Consider the following 25,894-nt stretch of genomic DNA (forward strand, 5'->3'; position numbering starts at 1 on the left):
CTGTGCATGCTCAGTCAGTGGAATGGGGACTATACAGACTTGTCTCCGAAGATACAAGTAAATCAGAGGACCAGAGACTCACTCCGTTGGTGGCTGTCCCTGGACAACCTGTCACAAGGGATGACATTCCGCAGACCAGAGTGGGTCATTGTCACGACCGACGCCAGTCTGATGGGCTGGGGCGCGGTCTGGGGAGCCCTGAAAGCTCAGGGTCTTTGGTCTCGGGAAGAATCTCTTCTACCGATAAATATTCTGGAACTGAGAGCGATATTCAATGCTCTCAAGGCTTGGCCTCAGCTAGCGAGGGCCAAGTTCATACGGTTTCAATCAGACAACATGACAACTGTTGCGTACATCAACCATCAGGGGGGAACAAGGAGTTCCCTAGCGATGGAAGAAGTGACCAGAATCATTCTATGGGCGGAGTCTCACTCCTGCCACCTGTCTGCTATCCACATCCCAGGAGTGGAAAATTGGGAAGCGGATTTTCTGAGTCGTCAGACATTGCATCCGGGGGAGTGGGAACTCCATCCGGAAATCTTTGCCCAAGTCACTCAGCTGTGGGGCATTCCAGACATGGATCTGATGGCCTCTCGTCAGAACTTCAAAGTTCCTTGCTACGGGTCCAGATCCAGGGATCCCAAGGCGGCTCTAGTGGATGCACTAGTAGCACCTTGGACCTTCAAACTAGCTTATGTGTTCCCGCCGTTTCCTCTCATCCCCAGGCTGGTAGCCAGGATCAATCAGGAGAGGGCGTCGGTGATCTTGATAGCTCCTGCGTGGCCACGCAGGACTTGGTATGCAGATCTGGTGAATATGTCATCGGCTCCACCTTGGAAGCTACCTTTGAGACGAGACCTGCTTGTTCAGGGTCCGTTCGAACATCCGAATCTGGTTTCACTCCAGCTGACTGCTTGGAGATTGAACGCTTGATTTTATCGAAACGAGGGTTCTCAGATTCTGTTATCGATACTCTTGTTCAGGCCAGAAAGCCTGTAACTAGAAAGATTTACCACAAAATTTGGAAAAAATATATCTGTTGGTGTGAATCTAAAGGATTCCCTTGGGACAAGGTTAAGATTCCTAGGATTCTATCCTTCCTTCAAGAAGGATTGGAAAAGGGATTATCTGCAAGTTCCCTGAAGGGACATATTTCTGCCTTGTCGGTGTTACTTCACAAAAAACTGGCTGCTGTGCCAGATGTTCAAGCCTTTGTTCAGGCTCTGGTTAGAATCAAGCCTGTTTACAAACCTTTGACTCCTCCTTGGAGTCTCAATTTAGTTCTTTCAGTTCTTCAGGGGGTTCCGTTTGAACCCTTGCATTCCGTTGATATTAAGTTATTATCTTGGAAAGTTTTGTTTTTAGTTGCAATTTCTTCTGCCAGAAGAGTTTCAGAATTATCTGCTCTGCAGTGTTCTCCTCCTTATCTGGTGTTCCATGCAGATAAGGTGGTTTTACGTACTAAACCTGGTTTTCTTCCAAAAGTTGTTTCTAACAAAAACATTAACCAGGAGATTATCGTACCTTCTCTGTGTCCGAAACCAGTTTCAAAGAAGGAACGTTTGTTGCACAATTTGGATGTTGTTCGCGCTCTAAAATTCTATTTGGATGCTACAAAGGATTTTAGACAAACATCTTCCTTGTTTGTTGTTTATTCCGGTAAAAGGAGAGGTCAAAAAGCAACTTCTACCTCTCTCTCTTTTTGGATTAAAAGCATCATCAGATTGGCTTACGAGACTGCCGGACGGCAGCCTCCCGAAAGAATCACAGCTCATTCCACTAGGGCTGTGGCTTCCACTTGGGCCTTCAAGAACGAGGCTTCTGTTGATCAGATATGTAGGGCAGCGACTTGGTCTTCACTGCACACTTTTACCAAATTTTACAAGTTTGATACTTTTGCTTCTTCTGAGGCTATTTTTGGGAGAAAGGTTTTACAAGCCGTGGTGCCTTCCATTTAGGTGACCTGATTTGCTCCCTCCCTTCATCCGTGTCCTAAAGCTTTGGTATTGGTTCCCACAAGTAAGGATGACGCCGTGGACCGGACACACCTATGTTGGAGAAAACAGAATTTATGTTTACCTGATAAATTACTTTCTCCAACGGTGTGTCCGGTCCACGGCCCGCCCTGGTTTTTTTTTTTAATCAGGTCTGATAATTTATTTTCTTTAACTACAGTCACCACGGTACCATATGGTTTCTCCTATGCTAATATTCCTCCTTAACGTCGGTCGAATGACTGGGGTAGGCGGAGCCTAGGAGGGATCATGTGACCAGCTTTGCTGGGCTCTTTGCCATTTCCTGTTGGGGAAGAGAATATCCCACAAGTAAGGATGACGCCGTGGACCGGACACACCGTTGGAGAAAGTAATTTATCAGGTAAACATAAATTCTGTTTTTTGTTTTTAGGTTAATAGGATTCTTCCTCGCTCCAACCCAGTCTACAGTTTATATGAATATGCAGTGCCAGAAGATATGTATCAGGAGCACATTAATGAGATAAATGCAGACCTGTCTGCACCTGACATTGAGGGAGTGTATGAGACACAGGTACCAGCTGCTTTTTTAAATTTTATTTTTTTTTCCCCCCTTTTTACCATCTTTTAATTTATGCAGAAAAGAAATAGGTCTAAAATATCAAACCATATAAATAATAGATGCAACATAAAATTAGACTAAATTCTAATTTGCCAGGCATTGTTACAACAATTCGATGATAGTTGGACAGACATGCAACAACTCATTTGAAAGACAAGGATTGCTGCTTCAAACTACAGGGTTTTACAGCTGCTTTTTAATTTGAATGGGATTGCACGGTTTTGCCAGCTTGCGCATTCTTTAACCTTGCACAATGCGGATAAACATTACAACATCAAGCATGTATTTTACCTTGGTTCTTCCATGGGTTTTGTTTACCAGGTGAAAAAAAAAAAAAAACCTGGGGGAGTGGACAGAATTGACCTGTTAATAGATAACTCCTTTTCCTCCTATCCTTCTTACTGCTTGTTCTGTTCAACCTTCAGGTTGGCGACTGCAAAGTGAATATCAGGACTACTGGGAAAGCTTCCCGGCGGGACTTTCTAGTCCTTAGCTGGCTGGGGAAGCAGTGTAAGTGCGCTTATATTGTCGTGTCTGTTCAGAGAAAGCTGCTTTACAGTTTCCTCTTGATGTTAGATTGCTGCACTTTTGATGTTCTTCTTAAATACTGGGTCTGCAGCTTTCTCCCACCATAAGTCCCTGATGCACTTCATGTACACTGCTGCATTTGTTTAAGCAGCGTTATATGAATCTATATCAGACTCCATTGCTGACTGCCCTGGACATTGTCATGTTAAATGGTAGGTTCATGTTTTAAATGCTTTTTGTTCTTTTGTGGCTCTGTTTCAGTATGGGCTTTTAAATGAAATTGTTTGTATATATTTGTGCAACCCTGAGCACAAAACTGATCCTACATTTGCCTTGTGTGACCGATCCTGCTGGCAAGATAAAAAGCTATGTCTGTATTGGCCAAATAATATATGGCGGCAGTTTTACTAAATCCACTGCTTCTTAGGAATATGTTCCTTGTATTGAAACTCACTAATCTGAGTCTGATGGAGAATTTTCTTTCTAATGACACGGTGAGTCCATTGATCATCTAATTACTATTGTGAATATCACTCCTGCCCAGCAGGAGGAGGCAAAGGGCACCACAGCAAAGCTGTTAAATATCACCTCCCTTCCCTCCAACCCCAGTCTTTCTCTTTGCCTACGTTAAGAGCAAGGAGATGGTAACGTTTAGTTGTTTGAAAGAAGATTCTTCAAGCAAGATTTTATTTTTCAGCAGTGCAAGCTTGTTCTGCTTTGTCCCGGGGTGTAGCCATAGTCCATGTCAGTCTCTTCAGTAGAGCAGTAGTGGCTTTTAAGCAATGGGAACTTGTTGGGTACAATCCTCACTGTGCCTCCCATGTATTTAATGCTGCCCTAACTTTGAAAGCCTGAGTAAGATTACTCAGTCTTTGTTTCTTTCATGTAATTAGCAAGAGTCCATGAGCTAGTGACGTATGGGATATACATTCCTACCAGGAGGGGCAAAGTTTCCCAAACCTCAAAATGCCTATAAATACACCCCTCACCACACCCACAATTCAGTTTTACAAACTTTGCCTCCGATGGAGGTGGTGAAGTAAGTTTGTGCTAGATTCTACGTTGATATGCGCTCCGCAGCAAGTTGGAGCCCGGTTTTCCTCTCAGCGTGCAGTGAATGTCAGAGGGATGTGAGGAGAGTATTGCCTATTTGAATGCAGTGATCTCCTTCTACGGGGTCTATTTCATAGGTTCTCTGTTATCGGTCGTAGAGATTCATCTCTTACCTCCCTTTTCAGATCGACGATATACTCTCATATATACCATTACCTCTACTGATTCTCGTTTCAGTACTGGTTTGGCTTTCTACAAACATGTAGATGAGTGTCCTGGGGTAAGTAAATCTTATTTTCTGTGACACTCTAAGCTATGGTTGGGCACTTTGTTTATAAGTTCTAAATATATGTATTCAAACATTTATTTGCCTTGACTCAGAATGTTCAACTTTCCTTATTTTTCAGACAGTCAGTTTCATATTTGGGATTATGCATTTGAATTATTCATTTTTTCTTACCTTCAAAAATTTGACTCTTTTTTTCCCTGTGGGCTGTTAGGCTCGCGGGGGCTGAAAATGCTTCATTTTATTGCGTCATTCTTGGCGCAGATTTTTTGGCGCAAAAATTCTTTTCCGTTTCCGGCGTCATACGTGTCGCCGGAAGTTGCGTCATTTTTTGACGTTATTTTGCGCCAAAGATGTCGGCGTTCCGGATGTGGCGTCATTTTGGCGCCAAAAGCATATAGGCGCCAAATAATGTGGATATGGCGCTAAAAAATATGGGTGTCGCTTTTGTCTCCACATTATTTAAGTCTCATTTTTCATTGCTTCTGGTTGCTAGAAGCTTGTTCTTTGGCATTTTTTCCCATTCCTGAAACTGTCATATAAGGAATTTGATCTATTTTGCTTTATATGTTTTTTCTCTTACATATTGCAAGATGTCTCACGTTGCATCTGAGTCAGAAGATACTACAGGAAAATCGCTGTCTAGTGCTGGATCTACCAAAGCTAAGTGTATCTGCTGTAAACTTTTGGTAGCTATTTCTCCGGCTGTTGTTTGTATTAATTGTCATGACAAACTTGTTAATGCAGATAATATTTCCTTTAGTAATGTACCATTGTCTGTTGCAGTTCCTTCAACATCTAAGGTGCAGAATGTTCCTGATAACATAAGATATTTTGTTTCTGAATCCATCAAGAAGGCTATGTCTGTTATTTCTCCTTCTAGTAAACGTAAAAAAACTTTTAAAACTTCTCTCCCTACAGATGAATTTTTAAATGAACATCATCATTCTGATGACTCTTCTGGTTCAGAGGATTCTGTTTCAGAGATTGATGCTGATAAATCCTCATATTTATTTAAAATGGAATTTATTCGTTCCTTACTTAAAGAAGTATTAATTGCTTTAGAAATAGAGGATTCTGGTCCTCTTGATACTAATTCTAAACGTTTAGATAAGGTATTTAAATCTCCTGTGGTTATTCCAGAAGTTTTTCCTGTTCCTAATGCTATTTCTGCAGTAATTTCCAAAGAATGGGATAAATTGGGTAATTCATTTACTCCTTCTAAACGTTTTAAGCAATTATATCCTGTACCGTCTGACAGGTTAGAATTTTGGGACAAAATCCCTAAAGTTGATGGGGCTATTTCTACCCTTGCTAAACGTACTACCATTCCTACGTCAGATGGTACTTCGTTTAAAGATCCTTTAGATAGGAAAATTTAATCCTTTCTAAGAAAAGCTTATCTGTGTTCAGGTAATCTTCTTAGGCCTGCTATATCATTAGCTGATGTTGCTGCAGCCTCAACTTTTTGGTTGGAAACTTTAGCGCAACAAGTAGCAAATCATGATTCTCATGATATTATTATTCTTCTTCAGCATGCTAATAATTTTATTTGTGATGCCATTTTTGATATTATTAGAGTTGATGTCAGGTTTATGTCTCTAGCTATTTTAGCTAGAAGAGCTTTATGGCTTAAAACTTGGAATGCTGATATGGCTTCTAAATCAACTCTACTTTCCATTTCTTTCCAGGGTAACAAATTATTTGGTTCTCAGTTGGATTCTATTATCTCAACTGTTACTGGTGGGAAAGGAACTTTTTTACCACAGGATAAAAAATCTAAAGGTAAAAACAGGGCTAATAATCGTTTTCGTTCCTTTCGTTTCAACAAAGAACAAAAGCCTGATCCTTCGTCCTCAGGAGCAGTTTCAGTTTGGAAACCATCTCCAGTCTGGAATAAATCCAAGCCTGCTAGAAAGCCAAAGCCTGCTTCTAAGTCCACATGAAGGTGCGGCCCTCATTCCAGCTCAGCTGGTAGGGGGCAGGTTACGTTTTTTCAAAGAAATTTGGATCAATTCTGTTCACAATCTTTGGATTCAGAACATTGTTTCAGAAGGGTACAGAATTGGTTTCAAGATGAGACCTCCTGCAAAGAGATTTTTTCTTTCCCGTGTCCCAGTAAATCCAGTGAAAGCTCAAGCATTTCTGAATTGTGTTTCAGATCTAGAGTTGGCTGGAGTAATTATGCCAGTTCCAGTTCCGGAACAGGGGATGGGGTTTTATTCAAATCTCTTCATTGTACCAAAGAAGGAGAATTCCTTCAGACCAGTTCTGGATCTAAAAATATTGAATCATTATGTAAGGATACCAACGTTCAAGATGGTAACTGTAAGGACTATCTTGCCTTTTGTTCAGCAAGGGAATTATATGTCCACAATAGATTTACAGGATGCATATCTGCATATTCCGATTCATCCAGATCACTATCAGTTCCTGAGATTCTCTTTTCTGGACAAGCATTACCAGTTTGTGGCTCTACCGTTTGGCCTAGCTACAGCTCCAAGAATTTTTTCAAAGGTTCTCGGTGCCCTTCTGTCTGTAATCAGAGAACAGGGTATTGTGGTATTTCCTTATTTGGACGATATCTTGGTACTTGCTCAGTCTTTACATTTAGCAGAATCTCATACGAATCGACTTGTGTTGTTTCTTCCAGATCATGGTTGGAGGATCAATTTACCAAAAAGTTCTTTGATTCATCAGACAAGGGTAACCTTTCTGGGTTTCCAGATAGATTCAGTGTCCATGACTCTGTCTTTAACAGACAAGAGACGTCTAAAATTGATTGCAGCTTGTCGAAACCTTCAGTCACAATCATTCCCTTCGGTAGCCTTATGCATGGAAATTCTAGGTCTTATGACTGCTGCATCGGACGCGATCCCCTTTGCTCGTTTTCACATGCGACCTCTTCAGCTCTGTATGCTGAATCAATGGTGCAAGGATTACACAAAGATATCTCAATATCTTTAAAACCGATTGTTCGACACTCTCTAACGTGGTGGACAAATCACCATCGTTTAATTCAGGGGGCTTCTTTTGTGCTTCCGACCTGGACTGTAATTTCAACAGATGCAAGTCTCACAGGTTGGGGAGCTGTGTGGGGATCTCTGACGGCACAAGTAGTTTGGGAATCTCAGGAGGTGAGATTACCGATCAATATTTTAGAACTCCGTGCAATTTTCATAGCTCTTCAGTTTTGGCCTCTTCTGAAGAGAGAATCGTTCATTTGTTTTCAGACAGACAATGTCACAACTGTGGCATACATCAATCATCAAGGAGGGACTCACAGTCCTCTGGCTATGAAAGAAGTATCTCGAATTTTGGTTTGGGCGGAATCCAGCTCCTGTCTAATCTCTGCGGTTCATATCCCAGGTATAGACAATTGGGAAGCGGATTATCTCAGTCGCCAAACGTTGCATCCGGGCGAATGGTCTCTTCACCCAGAGGTATTTCTTCAAATTGTTCAAATGTGGGAACTTCCAGAAATAGATCTGATGGCGTCTCATCTAAACAAGAGACTTCCCAGGTATCTGTCCAGATCCCGGGATCCTCAGGCGGAGGCAGTGGATGCATTATCACTTCCTTGGGAGTATCATCCTGCCTATATCTTTCCGCCTCTAGTTCTTCTTCCAAGAGTAATCTCCAAGATTCTGAAGGAATGCTAGTTTGTTCTGCTGGTAGCTCCGGCATGGCCTCACAGGTTTTGGTATGCGGATCTTGTCCGGATGGCCTCTTGCCAACCATGGACTCTTCCGTTAAGACCAGACCTTCTGTCTCAAGGTCCTTTTTTCCATCAGGATCTCAAATCCTTAAATTTAAAGGTATGGAGATTGAACGCTTGATTCTCTGACTCTGTGATTAATACTATGTTACAGGCTTGTAAATCTGTATCTAGAGAGATATATTATAGAGTCTGGAAGACTTATATTTCTTGGTGTCTTTCTCATCATTTTTCTTGGCATTCTTTTAGAATACTGAGAATATTAGTTTCTTCAGGATGGTTTAGATAAGGGTTTGTCCGCAAGTTCCTTGAAAGGACAAATCTCTGCTCTTTCTGTTCTTTTTCACAGAAAGATTGCTAATCTTCCTGATATTCATTGTTTTGTACAAGCTTTGGTTCGTATAAAACCTGTCATTAAGTCAATTTCTCCTCCTTGGAGTTTGAATTTGGTTCTGGGGGCTCTTCAAGCTCCTCCATTTGAACCTATGCATTCATTGGACATTAAATTACTTTCTTGGAAAGTTTTGTTCCTTTTGGCCATCTCTTCTGCCAGAAGAGTTTCTGAATTATCTGCTCTTTCTTGTGAGTCTCCTTTTCTGATTTTTCATCAGGATAAGGCGGTGTTGCGAACTTCTTTTGAATTTTTACCTAAAGTTGTGAATTCCAACAACATTAGTAGAGAAATTGTGGTTCCTTCATTATGTCCTAATCCTAAGAATTCTAAGGAGAAATCATTGCATTCTTTGGATGTTGTTAGAGCTTTGAAATATTATGTCGAAGCTACTAAATCTTTCCGAAAGACTTCTAGTCTTTTTGTTATCTTTTCCGGTTCTAGAAAAGGCCAGAAAGCTTCTGCCATTTCTTTGGCATCTTGGTTGAAATCTTTAATTCATCTTGCCTATGTTGAGTCGGGTAAAACTCCGCCTCAGAGGATTACAGCTCATTCTACTAGGTCAGTTTCTACTTCCTGGGCGTTTAGGAATGAAGCTTCGGTTGATCAGATTTGCAAAGCAGCAACTTGGTCCTCTTTGCATACTTTTACTAAATTCTACCATTTTGATGTATTTTCTTCTTCTGAAGCAGTTTTTGGTAGAAAAGTACTTCAGGCAGCGGTTTCAGTTTGAATCTTCTGCTTATGTTTTTCATTAAACTTTATTTTGGGTGTGGATTATTTTCAGCAGGAATTGGCTGTCTTTATTTTATCCCTCCCTCTCTAGTGACTCTTGCGTGGAAAGATCCACATCTTGGGTAATCATTATCCCATACGTCACTAGCTCATGGACTCTTGCTAATTACATGAAAGAAAACATAATTTATGTAAGAACTTACCTGATAAATTCATTTCTTTCATATTAGCAAGAGTCCATGAGGCCCGCCCTTTTTTGTGGTGGTTATGATTTTTTTGTATAAAGCACAATTATTCCAATTCCTTATTTTATATGCTTTCGCACTTTTTTTATCACCCCACTTCTTGGCTATTCGTTAAACTGAATTGTGGGTGTGGTGAGGGGTGTATTTATAGGCATTTTGAGGTTTGGGAAACTTTGCCCCTCCTGGTAGGAATGTATATCCCATACGTCACTAGCTCATGGACTCTTGCTAATATGAAAGAAATGAATTTATCAGGTAAGTTCTTACATAAATTATGTTTTTTCTTCCCCAGGTCCATGTGAGGGAACATGCCTCTCAAACCTAGTGAGCTGCCTTGCTGCCTGGAAGATTTCTGAAGGTAAGTACTGATTTATTTTTTCCAGGACATACAGGAAAACTTGGGTACTTTTATTTTATTTGATGGGACACAATAGACATTCTCCTATGGAATTAGGGGAATATGTTAAGAATGGCAGTAATGGCAGGCACTGGGGACGAGCAGTTTGTGGCTCAATGTGTGGTGTGTGTGTTTCATTTACTCCTGGCGGCGTTACTTTAGAGACATTTTGCCGACCGGGAGGTTAATTTTTGATACACCCATGATGGGCGAAGTTAGCTGAGGCGGCAAATTTCTGTTGCGTGCCTTTTCCCCTTCACTTCCTGTGTTCCGGAAGGGAGACAGCGGTATTGCAGTCTTGTACGCTGTGCTATGGTGAAGTGGGAGAGCAGCCTCCGATCTGACAAATACATTGCTTAGGTTGAGTCCGGACTTCTGCTAACAGAATATACACTCCGGTGGCAGCAAGGAAGATAGGCACCCCAGCAAAGCTAAGCTGAGGTGTAGAGGTTGTCCGGAGTATTTGTGACAGTTTATTATTTTTTTTTTCCAGCGAAATAAAGAAGTTACGTTTTAACATTTAAAGAGACAGTAACTTTTTTTGGTGTTAATTTCAACCTAAATTATCAGTTTATTTTTTTTCTAATGACATGAGTCCACAATCATAAATTATTGTCAGAAATATCACTCCTGCCCAGCAGGAGGCGGAAAAGAGTACCACAGCAAAGCTGTTAAATATCACCTCCCTTCCCTCCCACCCAGTCATTCTCTTTGCATACGTTAGAGCAAGGAAGTGGTAAAGTTAGGTGTTAGAAAAGATTCTTCAAGCAAGATTTTATTATTTTGTAAGTAGTGCAAGATTGTTCTGCTTTGTTCTAGGGTGTAGCCGTAGTCCAGTGATTTTTAACCTTTTTTTTGCCGTGGCACACTTTTTTTACGTTAAAAAATCCTGTGGCACACCACCATCCCAAAATTTTAAAAAAATCACACATTGTAGCCTAATACAGCATATATATATACACATACACACAAACACACACATACTGTATGTATTGTGCTGTTATGCCATGCCTCCTACAAACTACCCCTGCACTGGGAGTAAAAAACAAGCAAAGTTTAAAAAATGTCACACTGTTGTCAGTCTGCCGTGGCACACCTGAGGATCTCTCATGGCACACTAGTGTGCCACGGCACACTGGTTGAAAAACACTGCCGTAGTCCATATCAGTCTCTTGAGTAGAGCAGTGGTGGCTTTCAAGCAATGGGAACTTGTGGGACATAATTCTCACTGCGCCTCCCATATAGTTAATGCTGCCCTAATACTGAAAGCCTAAGTAAGATTACTCAGTCTTTATCTCCTTTTTTCCACAGGTCCATGTGAGGGAGAGGACCTCTCAAACCTAGTGAGCTGCCATGCTGCCTGGCAGATTTATGAGGTAAGTGGGCACTTTATTCAAACTAAGGGACACTCGGTTTTTCTCCTATATGTTAAGGGGAACATATAATGGCAGTATGGTTATGGCAGGCACTGGGGCTGAGGAATATTAGAAATAAGGCTCATATTATGTGGTTCACTTCTCCTGGCGGCTTGACTTTGTAATATGCTGACCGGGAGGTTCATTTTTTAGATGCCCATGATGGGCTGGGCTAACTGAGGTGGCGGTTTACTGTTGCGCAACATTTTCCCCTGCATTCACGGTGACCGGATAACAATCTCCTTGGAAAGCGCATAAAACGTTTTAAAGCTGCGCTTTTAGGACCGGACAGCTGTTCACTATACTGCAGACGCTGTTGTTGCTGTTTTGCGAGTTCCGGATCTTTTACTAGATCGTTTCTATCCGGTGTCAGCAGGGCAGGTAGGCACCTCAGCAAAGCTAAGCTGAGGTGTACGGGTTCTTAATAGTACTTGCATAACACTATTTCGTTTCTTACTGCAGAAAATTAAAAAAGTTTGTTTTTAAAATTTAAAGTGACAGTAACTTTTTTTTGTGTTTTAAATTTTTATTAAAATGTAAGTATTTTTTTGTGGTAATTTGTTTTGCAAATTTGTGGTAATTTGCAAAACGTGGAACCACCTATCCCTTCTGATGTTTTGAGAGAACTTTAAATTACAGGGATAGATTTTTTTTCGGAGCCAAAATTGTCTAAGACGGATGCTGTTTAGGTGCCTAACGACAATGTTCACTATATACCGCAGCTTTCTCCTCAGTGTCCAAAAATGTTATCACCCACTCATACGGTGCCCTGCACTTCCTCTGTAACTCCACCTGGAGTCACGTAGCAAGACATCGCTTCCCTCATGCCCTCTGTGGTCCCTGATGCGTTGTCTGCTTTTCCCATGCTGCAGGGAAAGTGCAAGAGGAAAAGTAAACATTCAGTAAGTGAGGTTGCTGACGCTGTTGTTGCTATTTTTAATGCCCCCTCCCAGAAGCCTGAGGAGGAGGATAATTTTGTAGCATCTGAAGGTGAAATCTCAGACGCAGACAGTGTAATTCCTCCTACTGATTCTGAAGTTGTATCCTTCAGGTTTCAGCTAGAACACCTCCGTCTGTTACTCAAGGAGGTTTTAGCTACACTGGATGACAGGTAGTCAATCCTAAAAGTTCCAGTAAGCTACATAAGTATTTTGATGTACCTTCCATGATGGAAGTTTTTCCTGTACCAGATCGAGCTACTGAGATTATTGCTAAGGAATGGGAGAGACTGGGTCTCCCTTTTTCTCCATCCCCTGTATTTAAAAATGTTTCCTATAGCAGATTCTATCAAGGAATCTTGGCAGATGGTACCCGAAGTGGAAGGGGCAATTTCCACGCTGGCCAAGAGATCTACTATTCCTTTAGAGGATAGTTACTCTGTTAAGGATCCTATGGATAAGAAGGTAGAGGATATGTACACCAGGGTTTACAATGACAACCCGCGGTTTGTATTGCTACTGTCACTAGTGCGGCAGCATGCTGGTTGATGCATTGTCTGTATCTATTAAAAACAGACACTTCCCTTGAAGAAATCCAGGATAGGGTAAAGGCCAACTCCTTACTATGGATGCTTCCCTTCAGGTTATTAAGCTGGTAGCTAAGATTTAGTTTTTTTGCCATACTGGCCCACAGAGCTTTAAGGTTAAGACCTTGGTCTGCGGGTGTGTCAACTAAGTCTATAAACTTTTGACGATTCCTTACAAAGGAAAGACTTTGTTTGGGCCGGGGTTGACGGAAATAATTGCGGACATCATGGGAGGAAAGGGACTTTTCCTCCCTCAGGATAAGAGAAATAATCAAAGGGATGTAAGAGTAAATTTTGTTCCTTTACGAAATTTCAAGGAAAATTCTTCCACTTCCTCCTCCAAGCAGGAGCAGTCCAAGCCTTCCTGGAGTCCCAATCGATCTTGGAACATGGGAAAACAATCCAAGAAGCCTAACATTGCATCAAAAGCAGCATGAGAAGTCTGCCCCCGATCCGGGACCTGATCTTGTGGGGGGCAGACTTTCATTCTTCGTTCAGGCTTGGGTACAAGATTTTCAGGATCCCTGGGCGGTGGACATCGTGTCCCAGGGATACAAACTAGCATCAAGACCTTATCTGTAGACCAGACACAGAGAGAGGCGTTCTTTCACTGTGTTCGGGACCTCTCCGACCTGGGACTGATAGTTCCTCTTACAATGCAGGAACGAGGTCTGGGGTTCAGACCGATTTTAGATCTCAAGAGTCTGAACAAATTCCTCGGAGTGCCGCCCTTCAAGATGGAAACTATTCGTTCCATTCTTCCTTTGGTCCAGGAGGGTCAATTTATGACAATGGTGGATTAAGATGCGTACCTGTATGTTCCCTTACTCAGGGACCATCACTAGTTTCTAAGGTTTGCTTTTCTAGTCAAACCCTTTCAGTTTGTGGCTCTTCAATTTGGTCTTACCACAGTTACCAGAATTCCTCAAAGGTCCAGGGATCCCTGCTAGCGGTGCTCCGATTGCGGGGCATTGCAGTGGCACCTTATCTGAACGACATTCTAGTTCAGGCGTCTTAATTTCAACAAGCAAGATCTCACACGGAAATTTTATCTTTCCTGCGGTCTCACGGATGGAAGGTGAATTTGGAAGAGAGTTCCTTAGTTCCAAATACAAACGTGTTTTTCTTGGGAACCATAATAGATTCCTTATCAATGAAGATTTTTCTGACAGAAGTCAGGAAATCAAAAATTTCAATTCTTGCCTAGCACTTCATTCCTCTCCTCGGCCATCAGTGGCTCAGTGCATGGAGGAAATTGGGATGATGGTAGCGGCAATGGACATCATCCCGGTCATCCGTTTGCATCTCAGACCTCTGCAGTTAAGCATGCGCAGGCAGTGGAACGGAGATTCTGCAGATCTGTCTCCGCGATTACAGCTGGAGCAGGAGGCAAGGGATTCTCTATTTTGGTGGTTGTCTCTGGATCATGTCTCCCAGGGAACCTGCTTTCGCAGAACCTCTTGGGTGATTATGACAACAGATGCCAGCCTTCTGGGATGCTCTCTAAAGGCTCAGAGAACAGGGACTTGGTCGGAGTCTGTTCTTCCCATAAACATTCTGGAACTGAGAGCAATCTTCAATGATCTCCTTGCCTGGTCTCGCTTAACTTTGGCCCGGTTCTTCAGGTTTCAGTCGGATCAGTGGTTTACATCCACCATCAGGGAGGAACTTGAAGTTCCTTGGCCATGATAGAGGTAGCCAATATCATTCAGTGGGCAGGGACCCACAATTGCCATCTGTCGGTGATCATCATTCCAGGAGTGGACAACTGGGTGGCTGTGAAGCGTGGCTGCAGAAGTGTTTTCCGGCCTGATTCTCAAATGGGGTCAGCCGGAATTGGATCTCTTGGCAGAATGCCAAGCTCCCAAGTCAAGGGACCCTCAGGCGATACTGAGATGCTCTAGCGGTACCTTGGAATTTCAGTCTCGCATACCTATTTTCTCTGTTCGCTTTTTTTCCTCGGCTCGTTGCTCGAATCAAGCAGGAGAGGGCGTTGGTGATCCTCATTGCACCGGCGTGGCCTCAAAGGATTTGGTATGCAGACCTGGTGGACATGTCATCTCTTCCACCTTGGAGACTTCAGTTGGGGAAGGACCTTCTATTTCAAGGGGCCTTCCTTCATACAAATCTAGTTTCTCAGAATCTGACTGCTTGGAGATTGAACGCTTAATTTTATCCAAGCGTGGATTTTCGGATTCGGTCATTGAGACCATGATTCAGGCTCGTAAACCTGTGACTAGAGAGATTTACCATAAGATATCTATATTGGTGTGAATCCAAAGGCTACTCTTGGAGTAGTTAGGATTCCTATAGTTCTGTTTTTTCTCCAAGAAGGTTTGGAGAAGGGTTTATTGGCAAGTTCCCTAAAGGGTCAAATATCTGCCTTCTCTATTTTGTTACATAAGCGTCTGAGGATGTCCCAGACGTGCAATTGTTTTGTCAGGCCTTGGTCAGGCTCAGAACTGTATTCAAACCAGTCACTTCTTCCTGGAGTCTTAATTTAGTTCTTAAGGTTCTTCAAGGGGCTCCGTTGGAGCCTATGCGTTCCTTAGATATTGTTATCTTGGGAAGTTTTGTTTTCTTGTTACTATTCTTCTGCTCGTAGAGTGTCAGAGCTCTCGGCATTACAGTATGAGTCCCCTTACCTTATTTTTCATTCAGATAAGGTGGCTTTATGTACTAAATTAGGGTTTCTCCCTAAAGTAATTTCAGACCGGAACATTAATCAGGAGATAGTTGTTCCTTCCTTGTGTCCTACTCCTTCTCAGGAGGAACAGCTCTACACAATCTGGATGTGGTACATGCACTAAAATTCTATTTACAGGCGACTAAGGATTTTCGTCAGTCTTCTGTTTAACGTAAGGGACAGAAAGCTTTGGCTGCTTCTCTTTCCTTGTGGCTGAAGAGTATCATTTGCTTTGCTATGAAACTGCTGGACAGCAGCCTCCTGAGGGAGTAACGGCTCATTCTACGAGGGTTGTTTCCTCTTCCTGGGCATTCAAAGATGAAGCCTCTATGGAACAGATTTCCAATCCTGCAACCTGGTCCTCTCTTCACATTTTTTTTCCAAACTTCTATAAATTTGACTCTCTTGCCTCAGCTGAGGCTGCTTTTGGGAGAAAGGTTCTTCAAGCAGTGGTGCCTTCCGTTTAGGTTTCCTGTCTTGTCCCTCCCTTATCTGTGTGCTCTAGCTTGGGTATTGATTCCCAACAGTAATTAATGATGATCCGTGGACTCATCGTGTCATTAGAAAGAAAACAAAATGTATGCTTACCTGATAAATGTATTTATTTCTTGACACGAGTCGTCCACGACCCGCCCTGTTATTTAGACAGGTTGTTAGTATGTTATAAACTTCCGACACCTCTGCACCTTGTTGCTTCCTTTCTCTCATTACTTCAGTCGAATGACTGGGGTGGGATAGAAAGGAGGTGATATTTAACAGCTTTGCTGTGGTGCTCTTTGCCGCCTCCAGGAGTGATGTTCCCAACAGTAATTAATGATGATCCGTGGACTCATCGTGTCAAGAAAGAAAGAAATTTATCAGGTAAGCATATTTCTCTTGTAAGGTGTATCCAGTCCACGGATCATCCATTACTTGTGAGATATTCTCCTTCCCAACAGGAAGTTGAAGGAGGATAACCCACAGCAGAGCTGCTATATAGCTCCTCCCCTAACTGCCATATCCAGTCATTCTCTTGCAACTCTCAACAAGTATGGAGGTAGTAAGAGGAAAGTGGTGAAATGTAGCTGTTACCTTGCTTCAATCAAAAGTTTGTTATTTTTAAATGGTACCGGAGTTGTACTATTTTGTCCCAGGCAGAAAAATAGAAGAATCTGCCTGTGATTTCTATGATCTTAGCAGGTTGTAACTAAGATCCATTGCTGTTCTCACACATGACTGAAGAGAGAGGTAACTTCAGCGGGGGAATGGCGTGCAGGTTATCCTGCTATGATGTATGTGCAGTTAAGATTTTTTCTAGAAGATGTGAATGCTAGAAAATGCTGCCGATACCAAATTTATGTAAGGTAAGCCTGAATACAGTGATTTAATAGCGACTGGTATCATGCTTACTTTCTGAGGTAATACTCTTTTATATTTACAATATAAAACGTTTGCTGGCATTATATATACTTTGGTGATAAAACTTTATTGGGGCCTAGTTTTTTCCACATGGCTGGCTTAAATTTGCCTAGAAACAGTTTCCTGAGGCTTTCCACTGTGTTACTATGAGTGGGAGGGGCCTAATTTAGTGCTTTTTTGCACAGTAAATTTTACAGACTGAGACATCCAGCTTCCCCCAGGAGTCCTCTGAATGCTATAGAACATCTCTAAAGGGCTCTTAGGCTTTCCAAAATCGTTTTTTGGGGAAGGTAGGCCCACAGCAAGGCTGTGGAAGTTTGGTGTGACTGTTAAAAAAACGTCTATCGTTTTTTTGATCCGTTTTTTTAACTAAGGGGTTAATCATCCATTTGCAAGTGGGTGCAATGCTCTGTTAGCTTATTATACACACTGTAAAAAATTTGTTTGATTTACTGCCTTTTTTCACTGTTTTTCAAATTCGGACAAAATTTGTTTCTCTTAAAGGCACAGTACCGTTTCTTATATTTGCTTGTTAACTTGATTTAAAGTGTTTTCCAAGCTTGCTAGTCTCATTGCTAGTCTGTACAAACATGTCTGACATAGAGGAAACTCCTTGTTCATTATGTTTAAAAGCCATGGTGGAACCCCCTCTTAGAATGTGTACCAAATGTACTGATTTCACTTTAAGCAATAAAGATCATATTCTGTCTTTAAAGAAAATGTATCACCAGTGGAATCTGACGAGGGGGAAGTTATGCCGACTAACTCTCCCCACGTGTCAGATCCTTTGACTCCCGCTCAAGGGACTCGCGCTCAAATGGCGCCAAATACATCTAGGGCGCCCATAGCGTTTACTTTACAAGACATGGCGGCAGTCATGGATAATACATTGTCAGCGGTATTAGCCAGACTACCTGAATTTAGAGGAAAGCGAGATAGCTCTGGAGTTAGACGAAATACAGAGCATACTGATGCTTTAAGAGCTATGTCTGATACTGCCTCACAATATGCAGAGCTTCTTTCTGTGGGTGATGTTTCTGACTCAGGGAAGATGATGCAACCTGATTCTGATATTTCTACATTTAAATTTAAGCTTGAACACCTCCGCGTGTTACTCAGGGAGGTTTTAGCTGCTCTGAATGACTGTGATACAATTGCAGTGCCAGAGAAATTGTGTAGACTGGATAAATACTATGCAGTGCTGGTGTGCACTGATGTTTTTCCAAAACCTAAAAGGTTTACAGAAATTATTACTAAGGAATGGGATAGACCAGGTGTGCCGTTCTCTCCCCCTCCTATTTTTAGAACAATGTTTCCAATAGACGCTACCACACGGGACTTATGGCAGACAGTTCCTAAGGTGGAGGGAGCAGTTTCTACTCTAGCAAAGCGTACTACTATCCCTGTCGAGTACAGTTGTGCTTTCTTAGATCCAATGGATAAAAAGTTAGAGGGTTACCTTAAGAAAATGTTTATTCAACAAGGTTTTATCCTACAGCCCCTTGCATGCATTGCTCCTGTCACTGCTTCTACAGCGTTCTGGTTTGAGTCTCTGGAAGAGGCTTTACAGGTAGCGACTCCATTGGATGACATACTTGGCAAGCTTAGAGCACTTAAGCTAGCCAATTCTTTTGTTTCTGATGCCATTGTTCATTTGACTAAACTAACGGCTAAGAATTCTGGTTTTGCTATCCAGGCGCGCAGAGCGCTATGGCTTAAATCATGGTCAGCTGACGTTACTTCAAAGTCTAAGCTGCTTAACATTCCCTTCAAGGGGCAGACCCTATTCGGGCCTGGTTTGAAGGAGATTATTGCTGATATCACTGGAGGAAAAGGTCATGCCCTTCCTCAGGATAGGTCCAAATCAAGGGCCAAACAGTCTAATTTTCGTGCCTTTCGAAACTTCAAGGCAAGTGCGGCATCAACTTCCTCTAATGCAAAACAAGAGGGAACTTTTGCTCAGTCCAAGACGGTCTGGAGACCTAACCAGACCTGGAACAAAGGTAAGCAGGCCAAAAAGCCTGCTGCTGCCTCTAAGATAGCATGAAGGAACGGCCCCCTATCCGGTAACTGATCTAGTAGGGGGCAGACTTTCGCTCTTCGCCCAGGCGTGGGCAAGAGATGTCCAGCATCCCTGGGCATGGGAAATTATATCCCAGGGATATCTTCTGGACTTCAAGGCTTCCCCCCCAAAAGGGAGATTTCACCTTTCGCAATTATCTGCAAACCAGATAAAGAGAGAGGCATTCTTACACTGTGTACAAGACCTCCTAGTTATGGGAGTGATCCATCCAGTTCCAAAGGAGGAACAGGGACAGGGATTTTACTCAAATCTGTTTGTGGTTCCCAAAAAAGAGGGAACCTTCAGACCAATTTTGGATCTAAAGATCTTAAACAAATTCCTCAGAGTTCCATCATTCAAGATGGAGACTATTCGTACCATCCTACCTATGATCCAGGAGGGTCAATACATGACTACAGTGGATTTAAAGGATGCTTATCTTCACATTCCGATACACAAAGATCATCATCGGTTTCTCAGGTTTGCCTTCCTAGACAGGCATTACCAGTTTGTAGCTCTTCCCTTTGGGTTAGCTACAGCCCCAAGAATTTTTACGAAGGTTCTGGGGTCGCTTCTGGCGGTCCTAAGGCCGCAGGGCATAGCAGTGGCCCCTTATTTAGACGACATCCTGATTCAGGCGTCAAACTTCCAAATTGCCAAGTCTCATACGGACATAGTGTTGGCATTTCTGAGGTCGCATGGGTGGAAGGTGAACGAGGAAAAGAGTTCTCTATCCCCCCTCACAAGAGTTTCCTTCCTAGGGACTCTGATAGATTCTGTAGAAATGAAAATTTACCTGACGGAGTCCAGGTGATCAAAACTTCTAAATTCCTGCCGTGTTCTTTATTCCATTCCTCGCCCTTCGTGGCTCAGTGCATGGAAGTAATCGGCTTAATGGTAGCGGCAATGGACATAGTGCAGTTTGCATGCCTACATCTCAGACCGCTGCAACTCTGTATGCTCAGTCAGTGGAATGGGGATTACACAGATTTGTCCCCTCTACTAAATCTTCTCCTGTGGCTTTCTCGGGTCCATATGTCCAAAGGTATGACCTTTCGCAGGCCAGATTGGACAATTGTAACGACAGATGCCAGCCTTCTAGGTTGGGGTGCAGTCTGGAACTCCCTGAAGGCTCAGGGATCGTGGACTCAGGAGGAGTCACTCCTCCCAATAAACATTCTGGAACTGGGAGCGATATTCAATGCTCTTCAGGCTTGGCCTCAGCTAGCGACAATGAGGTTCATCAGATTTCGGTCGAACAACATCACGACTGTGGCTTACATCAACCATCAAGGGGGAACAAGGAGTTCCCTAGCGATGTTAGAAGTTTCAAAGATAATTCGCTGGGCAGAGATTCACTCTTGCCACCTATCAGCTATCCATATCCCAGGTTTAGAGAACTGGGAGGCGGATTTTCTAAGTCGACAGACTTTTCATCCGGGGCAGTGGGAACTCCATCCGGAGGTGTTTGCACAATTGATTCATCGTTGGCGCAAACCAGAACTGGATCTCATGGCGTCTCGCCAGAACGCCAAGCTTCCTTGTTACGGATCCAGGTCCAGGGACCCCAAGGCAACGCTGATAGATGCTCTAGCATCGCCTTGGTCCTTCAACCTGGCTTATGTGTTTCCACCGTTTCCTCTGCTCCCTCGTCTGATTGCCAAAATCAAGCAGGAGAGAGCATCGGTGATCTTGATAGCGCCTGCGTGGCCATGCAGGACTTGGTATGCAGATCTGGTGGACATGTCATCCTTTCCACCATGGACTCTGCCGCTGAGACAGGACCTTCTACTTCAAGGTCCTTTCAACCATCCAAATCTAATTTCTCTGAGGCTGACTGCCTGGAGATTGAACGCTTGATTTTATCAAAGCGTGGTTTCTCCGAGTCAGTCATTGATACCCTTAATTCAGGCACGAAAGCCTGTCACCAGGAAAATCTATCATAAGATATGACGTAAATATCTTTATTCGTGTGAATCCAAGGGCTACTCATGGAGTAAGGTCAGGATTTCCAGGATATTATCTTTTCTCCAAGAAGGATTGGAAAAAGGATTGTCGGCTAGTTCCTTAAAGGGACAGATTTCTGCGCTGTCTATTCTTCTGCACAAGCGTCTGGCGGATGTTCCAGACGTTCAGGCATTTTGTCAAGCTTTAGTTAGAATCAAGCCTGTGTTTAAGAACCAAATTTAAGCTCCAAGGTGGAGCAACAGGTTTAAAGTTCTTCAGGGGTTTCTGTTTGAACCTCTTCATTCCATAGATATCAAACTTATCTTGGAAAGTTCTTTTTTTGGTAGCTATTTCCTCGGCTCGTAGAGTTTCCGAGTTATCTGCCTTACAATGTGATTCTCCTTATCTGATCTTCCATGCAGATAAGGTAGTTCTGCGTACCAAACCTGGGTTTTTACCTAAGGTGGTATCTAATAAGAATATCAATCAAGAGATTGTTGTTCCGTCTTTGTGTCCTAATCCTTCTTTGAAGAAGGAACGTCTATTACACAATCTGGACGTGGTTCGTGCTTTAAAGTTTTACTTACAAGCTACTAAAGATTTTCGTCAAACATCTGCTTTGTTTGTTGTCTACTCTGGACAGAGGAGAGGTCAAAATGCTTCGGCAACCTTTCTTTTTGGCTAAGAAGCATAATCCGCTTAGCCTATGAGACTGCTGGCCTGCAGCCTCCAGAAAGGATTACAGCTCATTCTACTAGAGCTGTGGCTTCCATATGGGCATTTAAAAATGAGGCTTCTGTTGAACAGATTTGCAAGGCGGCGACTTGGTCTTCGCTTCATACGTTTTCAAAATTCTACAAATTTGATACTTTTGCTTCTTCGGAGGCTATTTTTGGGAGAGAGGTTTTACAGGCAGTGGTACCTGCCTTGTCCCTCCCCTCATCCGTGTACTTTAGCTTTGGTATTGGTATCCCACAAGTAATGGATGATCTGTGGACTGGATACACCTTACAAGAGAAAACATAATTTATGCTTACCTGATAAATTTATTTCTCTTGTGGTGTATCCAGTCCACGGCCCGCCCTGTCATTTTAAGGCAGGTATTTTTTAATTTTAAACTACAGTCACCACTGCACCCTATGGTTTCTCCTTTCTCTGCTTGTTTTCGGTCGAATGACTGGATGTGGCAGTTAGGGGAGGAGCTATATAGCAGCTCTGCTGTGGGTGATCCTCTTGCAACTTCCTGTTGGGAAGGAGAATATCCCACAAGTAATGGATGATCCGTGGACTGGATACACCACAAGAGAAATAAATTTATCAGGTAAGCATAAATTATGTTTTTTACAGCCAAGCTCTTTGTTATTCTGTATTATAGTGGGACAAACCTGCATTGCCAATCAAAGCAGTATAGATAAAGCTAAGCTATGCCATTACTGGATTTGTAGCAATTTAATAAAGTACAGGTGGCCCACGGTTTACGCCGGTTCAATTTGTGCCGTTTCAAAATAACAACCTTTTTTTCAGTCATGCGACTGCTATTAAAAAGCTTTTGGAAAGCAATGCACTAATTAAAATAGCCAGTAGGTGGAGCTGTCCGCTTGTTGTGCTGCAAAGTTATGCAACTTAACAGCCTTAAATTGATCTGTGTACACAAATCAGACCAGATATATCGAGCAACAAGTTAGCAGGCACTTCCCTATTATCTTCCTGTCAAGCAGCTTGAGGTGAGGGTGCCTAACTGCTTATTAATCACTGCCTTTGAAATGCATAGAATAGGTGCAGAACCAATATTATCTAACATAACAATGCAGAGAACTGATTGCAGAAAAATGCAAGTAAAAAAAACGTTTTTGTTCATTAAACTTAGGTTGAAGATGATGCAAAAGAAACAATCGGTAACACTAAGGGTGTGTTACTACTAGGGGGCGCACAGGACCCTATATGATTACTATGTAAATAGGCTAAGAGAGAAGAGAACAAGAAATGACATGAAATAACTAGAATGAAATATACTATATGAAATAATGTAAACAAATTAGAAACAATTCTTATAAATATGGGACTATGAGAAACATAGGATAAAACACAAATAATAACAAATACAGTAATAAGAAATTCCTGAAAGGTTCTTATCTGGAAATGCTGTCTTCTTTTGCAATGTTATATAGATGGTAAATGTCCCAATTGGGGTGGGAATAGTCCCAAATGATGAATATGATCAAATACCAGGATGATCAATGATCAGGAACACAGATGATGACTGGAGTCAGCTGCTTTGTCAGGGAAATCAGGATCTAAGAGCAAGTTTTCTCTGTGAAAAAATCACAAAGACAAAGGCGCCTCCTGGTGTAATACAGTTGGTGAAAGATTTGTTAGGTTATCAAAAAGGTACTAACAAGTGGAGCAGCACCCAATTGTGGTAAATCAAACAGACTGGGATCTCAGTGTCCCAGCTCACTGACACTCCAAGGAAACTGGTTTCTCCAACGTCTTGCCGGACTGATAGAGCTCAGACTCTCACAAAGAGGTTTAAATAAAACCAAATTGTATTAATAAAATAAAAATCTCAGTGTCTTATGACACTAGATATTAAAAGAACAAGCAACGCGTTTCTCAGACTGCTGTCTGTTTCATCAGGCTTCTCTGATTGTATATTAAGAATTTCTGGGGAAAAGCAAGCGGGGATACTTGCCTAGATGTACTAATTTCCTATGCAAATATTTACATTGATTTAATTTTTAGACATGGAGGATTTTAATTTCAGTTTTTTTTATCTCCCCCCATAATTTTAATGAATTTTGGTTTAACCATGAAAATAGCTTTTCCAATGCAGCAACCAGAAATCTCTCTCCTACTGATGAGTTCCAAAAAGAACGAAACAGGCTTGTCTAGTGAGTGATTTCTGGTTTGCTGTCATAATCCTATTTAAAAGGATCGCTGTATCCAAACAGTATTTTTGAAGCAAAAAAACAGAATTTGCATATCTAATTTGCATATCTTACCCACAATTCTCTTGTGCATTGGAAACATTGTATATTAAGAATTTCTGGGGAAAAGAAAGCGGGGATACTTGCCTAGATGTACTAATTTCCTATGCAAATATTTACATTGATTTAATTTTTAGACATGGAGGATTTTAATTTCAGCTTTTTATCTCCCCCCATAATTTTAATGAATTTTGGTTTAAATTTGATATATAATAAACACAAAGGGCATGTTGTGAGAAATAACAGAGAGCAAATAGAAACCATTAATTTTTTTTATCCAATATTCCAAACTCCTAAACCATTTAATATGAGTAAAAAAGTAGGTCAGTCCTAAAAAATATACTTGTGGAATTTAGTATCTCTCTTTGCTAATATCTATCATATATATCTTATTGCTAGCTTATCCTGCTTTTGAAGATATATGAAATGGCCTTATTTCCTTTTTTGTGTATGGCAGTATTGCCTTTTAAGGCATAAAGGTAACATAACTTTTTATGTATACATAATAATATATATCCACAGTTAAGCACTGTTACAAAAGATATGCATACAAATTGTCTTTATAAAGAATAAAAACTGCCATTGTTTTAGTTTGTCCCCGACAGCAACCTCTTCTACTACTTCTGATGCCTAATTTATTATTTTTTACTTTCTGTACATATTTGTCTATTCATACACCATTAATTTATCTTTTTATCCAGGTCCCTCTGATTCTCCGTGCAGTGATCCAGCTTGGTTGTGTTTGTATGGTGAATAAGCAGCTAGTCCGCCATCTCTCAGGAAGGGAAGCAGACACATTTGATCTAGACAATTTGGATATGAAGTCACTAGCTCAGTATAGTTACCTTGAGCCAGGTAATATTTTTTCACTTTATTTTCTTAACAAATGATATTTTCTTTCCTATGGCATGGAGAGTCCACAACTTCATTCCAATTACTAGTGGGATATTCCTCACCTGGCCAGCAGTTGGAGGCAAAGAGCACCCAGCAGAGCTGTTAAGTATCACTTCCCTACCCATAATCCCCAGTCATTCTCTTTGCCTCTGTCAACAGAGGATGTGCGAAGATGGTGTCTAAAGATATTTAATCCTTTTATGGGTACTTTTCCTTGTAAGCTGGGATTGGGGTTATGCTGTGCCCATGCCAATCTCTTTAGTAAGAGTAATGGTGGCTATTAGCAGTTAGAAAGCAGCAAGGTTGCCATTACTTTATTTCTAACAATATTGCTACCCCTTATTGAAAGCCAGGGTTGGTTACTCTGTTCTTTTTTTATTCTTTAGATCCCTGATAGAGTGGATTATCTATTACACCGCTGTTCCTGCCTTTGCCTTCTAGGTACTGAAGGACAGCACTTTGGAGGTTAAATCCTCAATTGGATCTCTATTGGGACATAAACTAAACGTTTTATCTGTTATAAATTAAAATTGGACAGCACTGCAGGCATTGTGTATGTGAAACATAAGGGATTATGAAATTGAAGGGGTTAATGAGTTTTTCCCCTTAAATTGAGACGTCTTTGGCTGAAAGGTTAAAGGGGTTTTTATATTTTCTCCTTTTTATTATCAAAGCTGAGGGATAAATACTTTTCTTGTCCTTTATTTTGTTAAGAAACACATGCTTTTTATTCTGTGGCGCAGTTTCTTTTTAGTCAGTCTGATCATGTGACTCTCCGCTCTTCCGTTTTAGTACATTTGTTAGTCTGTGTGAAGTGTAGACTGCTGCAGCTGGTTTACTTGACGATCGGATCGTCTGAGAAGGGGAAAGGAATTTCAAATGAATAATAGATTTTGTTCTAACAAATTTCAAAGTTATGTATATTTCCACTCCCCCTGTACCATGTGATGGCAATCTGCCAATCACAAATGCATATACGTATAGTCAGTGAATTCTTGCATATGCTCAGTAGGAGCTGATGACTCAAAAATT

General features: G+C 41.7%; 1 protein-coding gene across 1 annotated transcript in view; it reads left to right on the top strand.

Moving 5' to 3' along the window:
* The window catches only part of POLE (DNA polymerase epsilon, catalytic subunit), a 571,199-nt gene that overhangs the window by 320,804 nt on the left and 224,501 nt on the right, over nt 1-25,894 (top strand). The window contains exons 33-34 of the mRNA XM_053702214.1: nt 2,407-2,547; nt 24,670-24,823. Of these exons, the coding sequence (XP_053558189.1) occupies nt 2,407-2,547; nt 24,670-24,823 (295 nt within the window). The remainder of the gene's footprint in view (nt 1-2,406; nt 2,548-24,669; nt 24,824-25,894) is intronic.

Source organism: Bombina bombina, chromosome 2 (assembly GCF_027579735.1).
Source record: "Bombina bombina isolate aBomBom1 chromosome 2, aBomBom1.pri, whole genome shotgun sequence".
In the NCBI taxonomy this organism is placed as follows: Eukaryota; Metazoa; Chordata; class Amphibia; order Anura; family Bombinatoridae; genus Bombina; species Bombina bombina.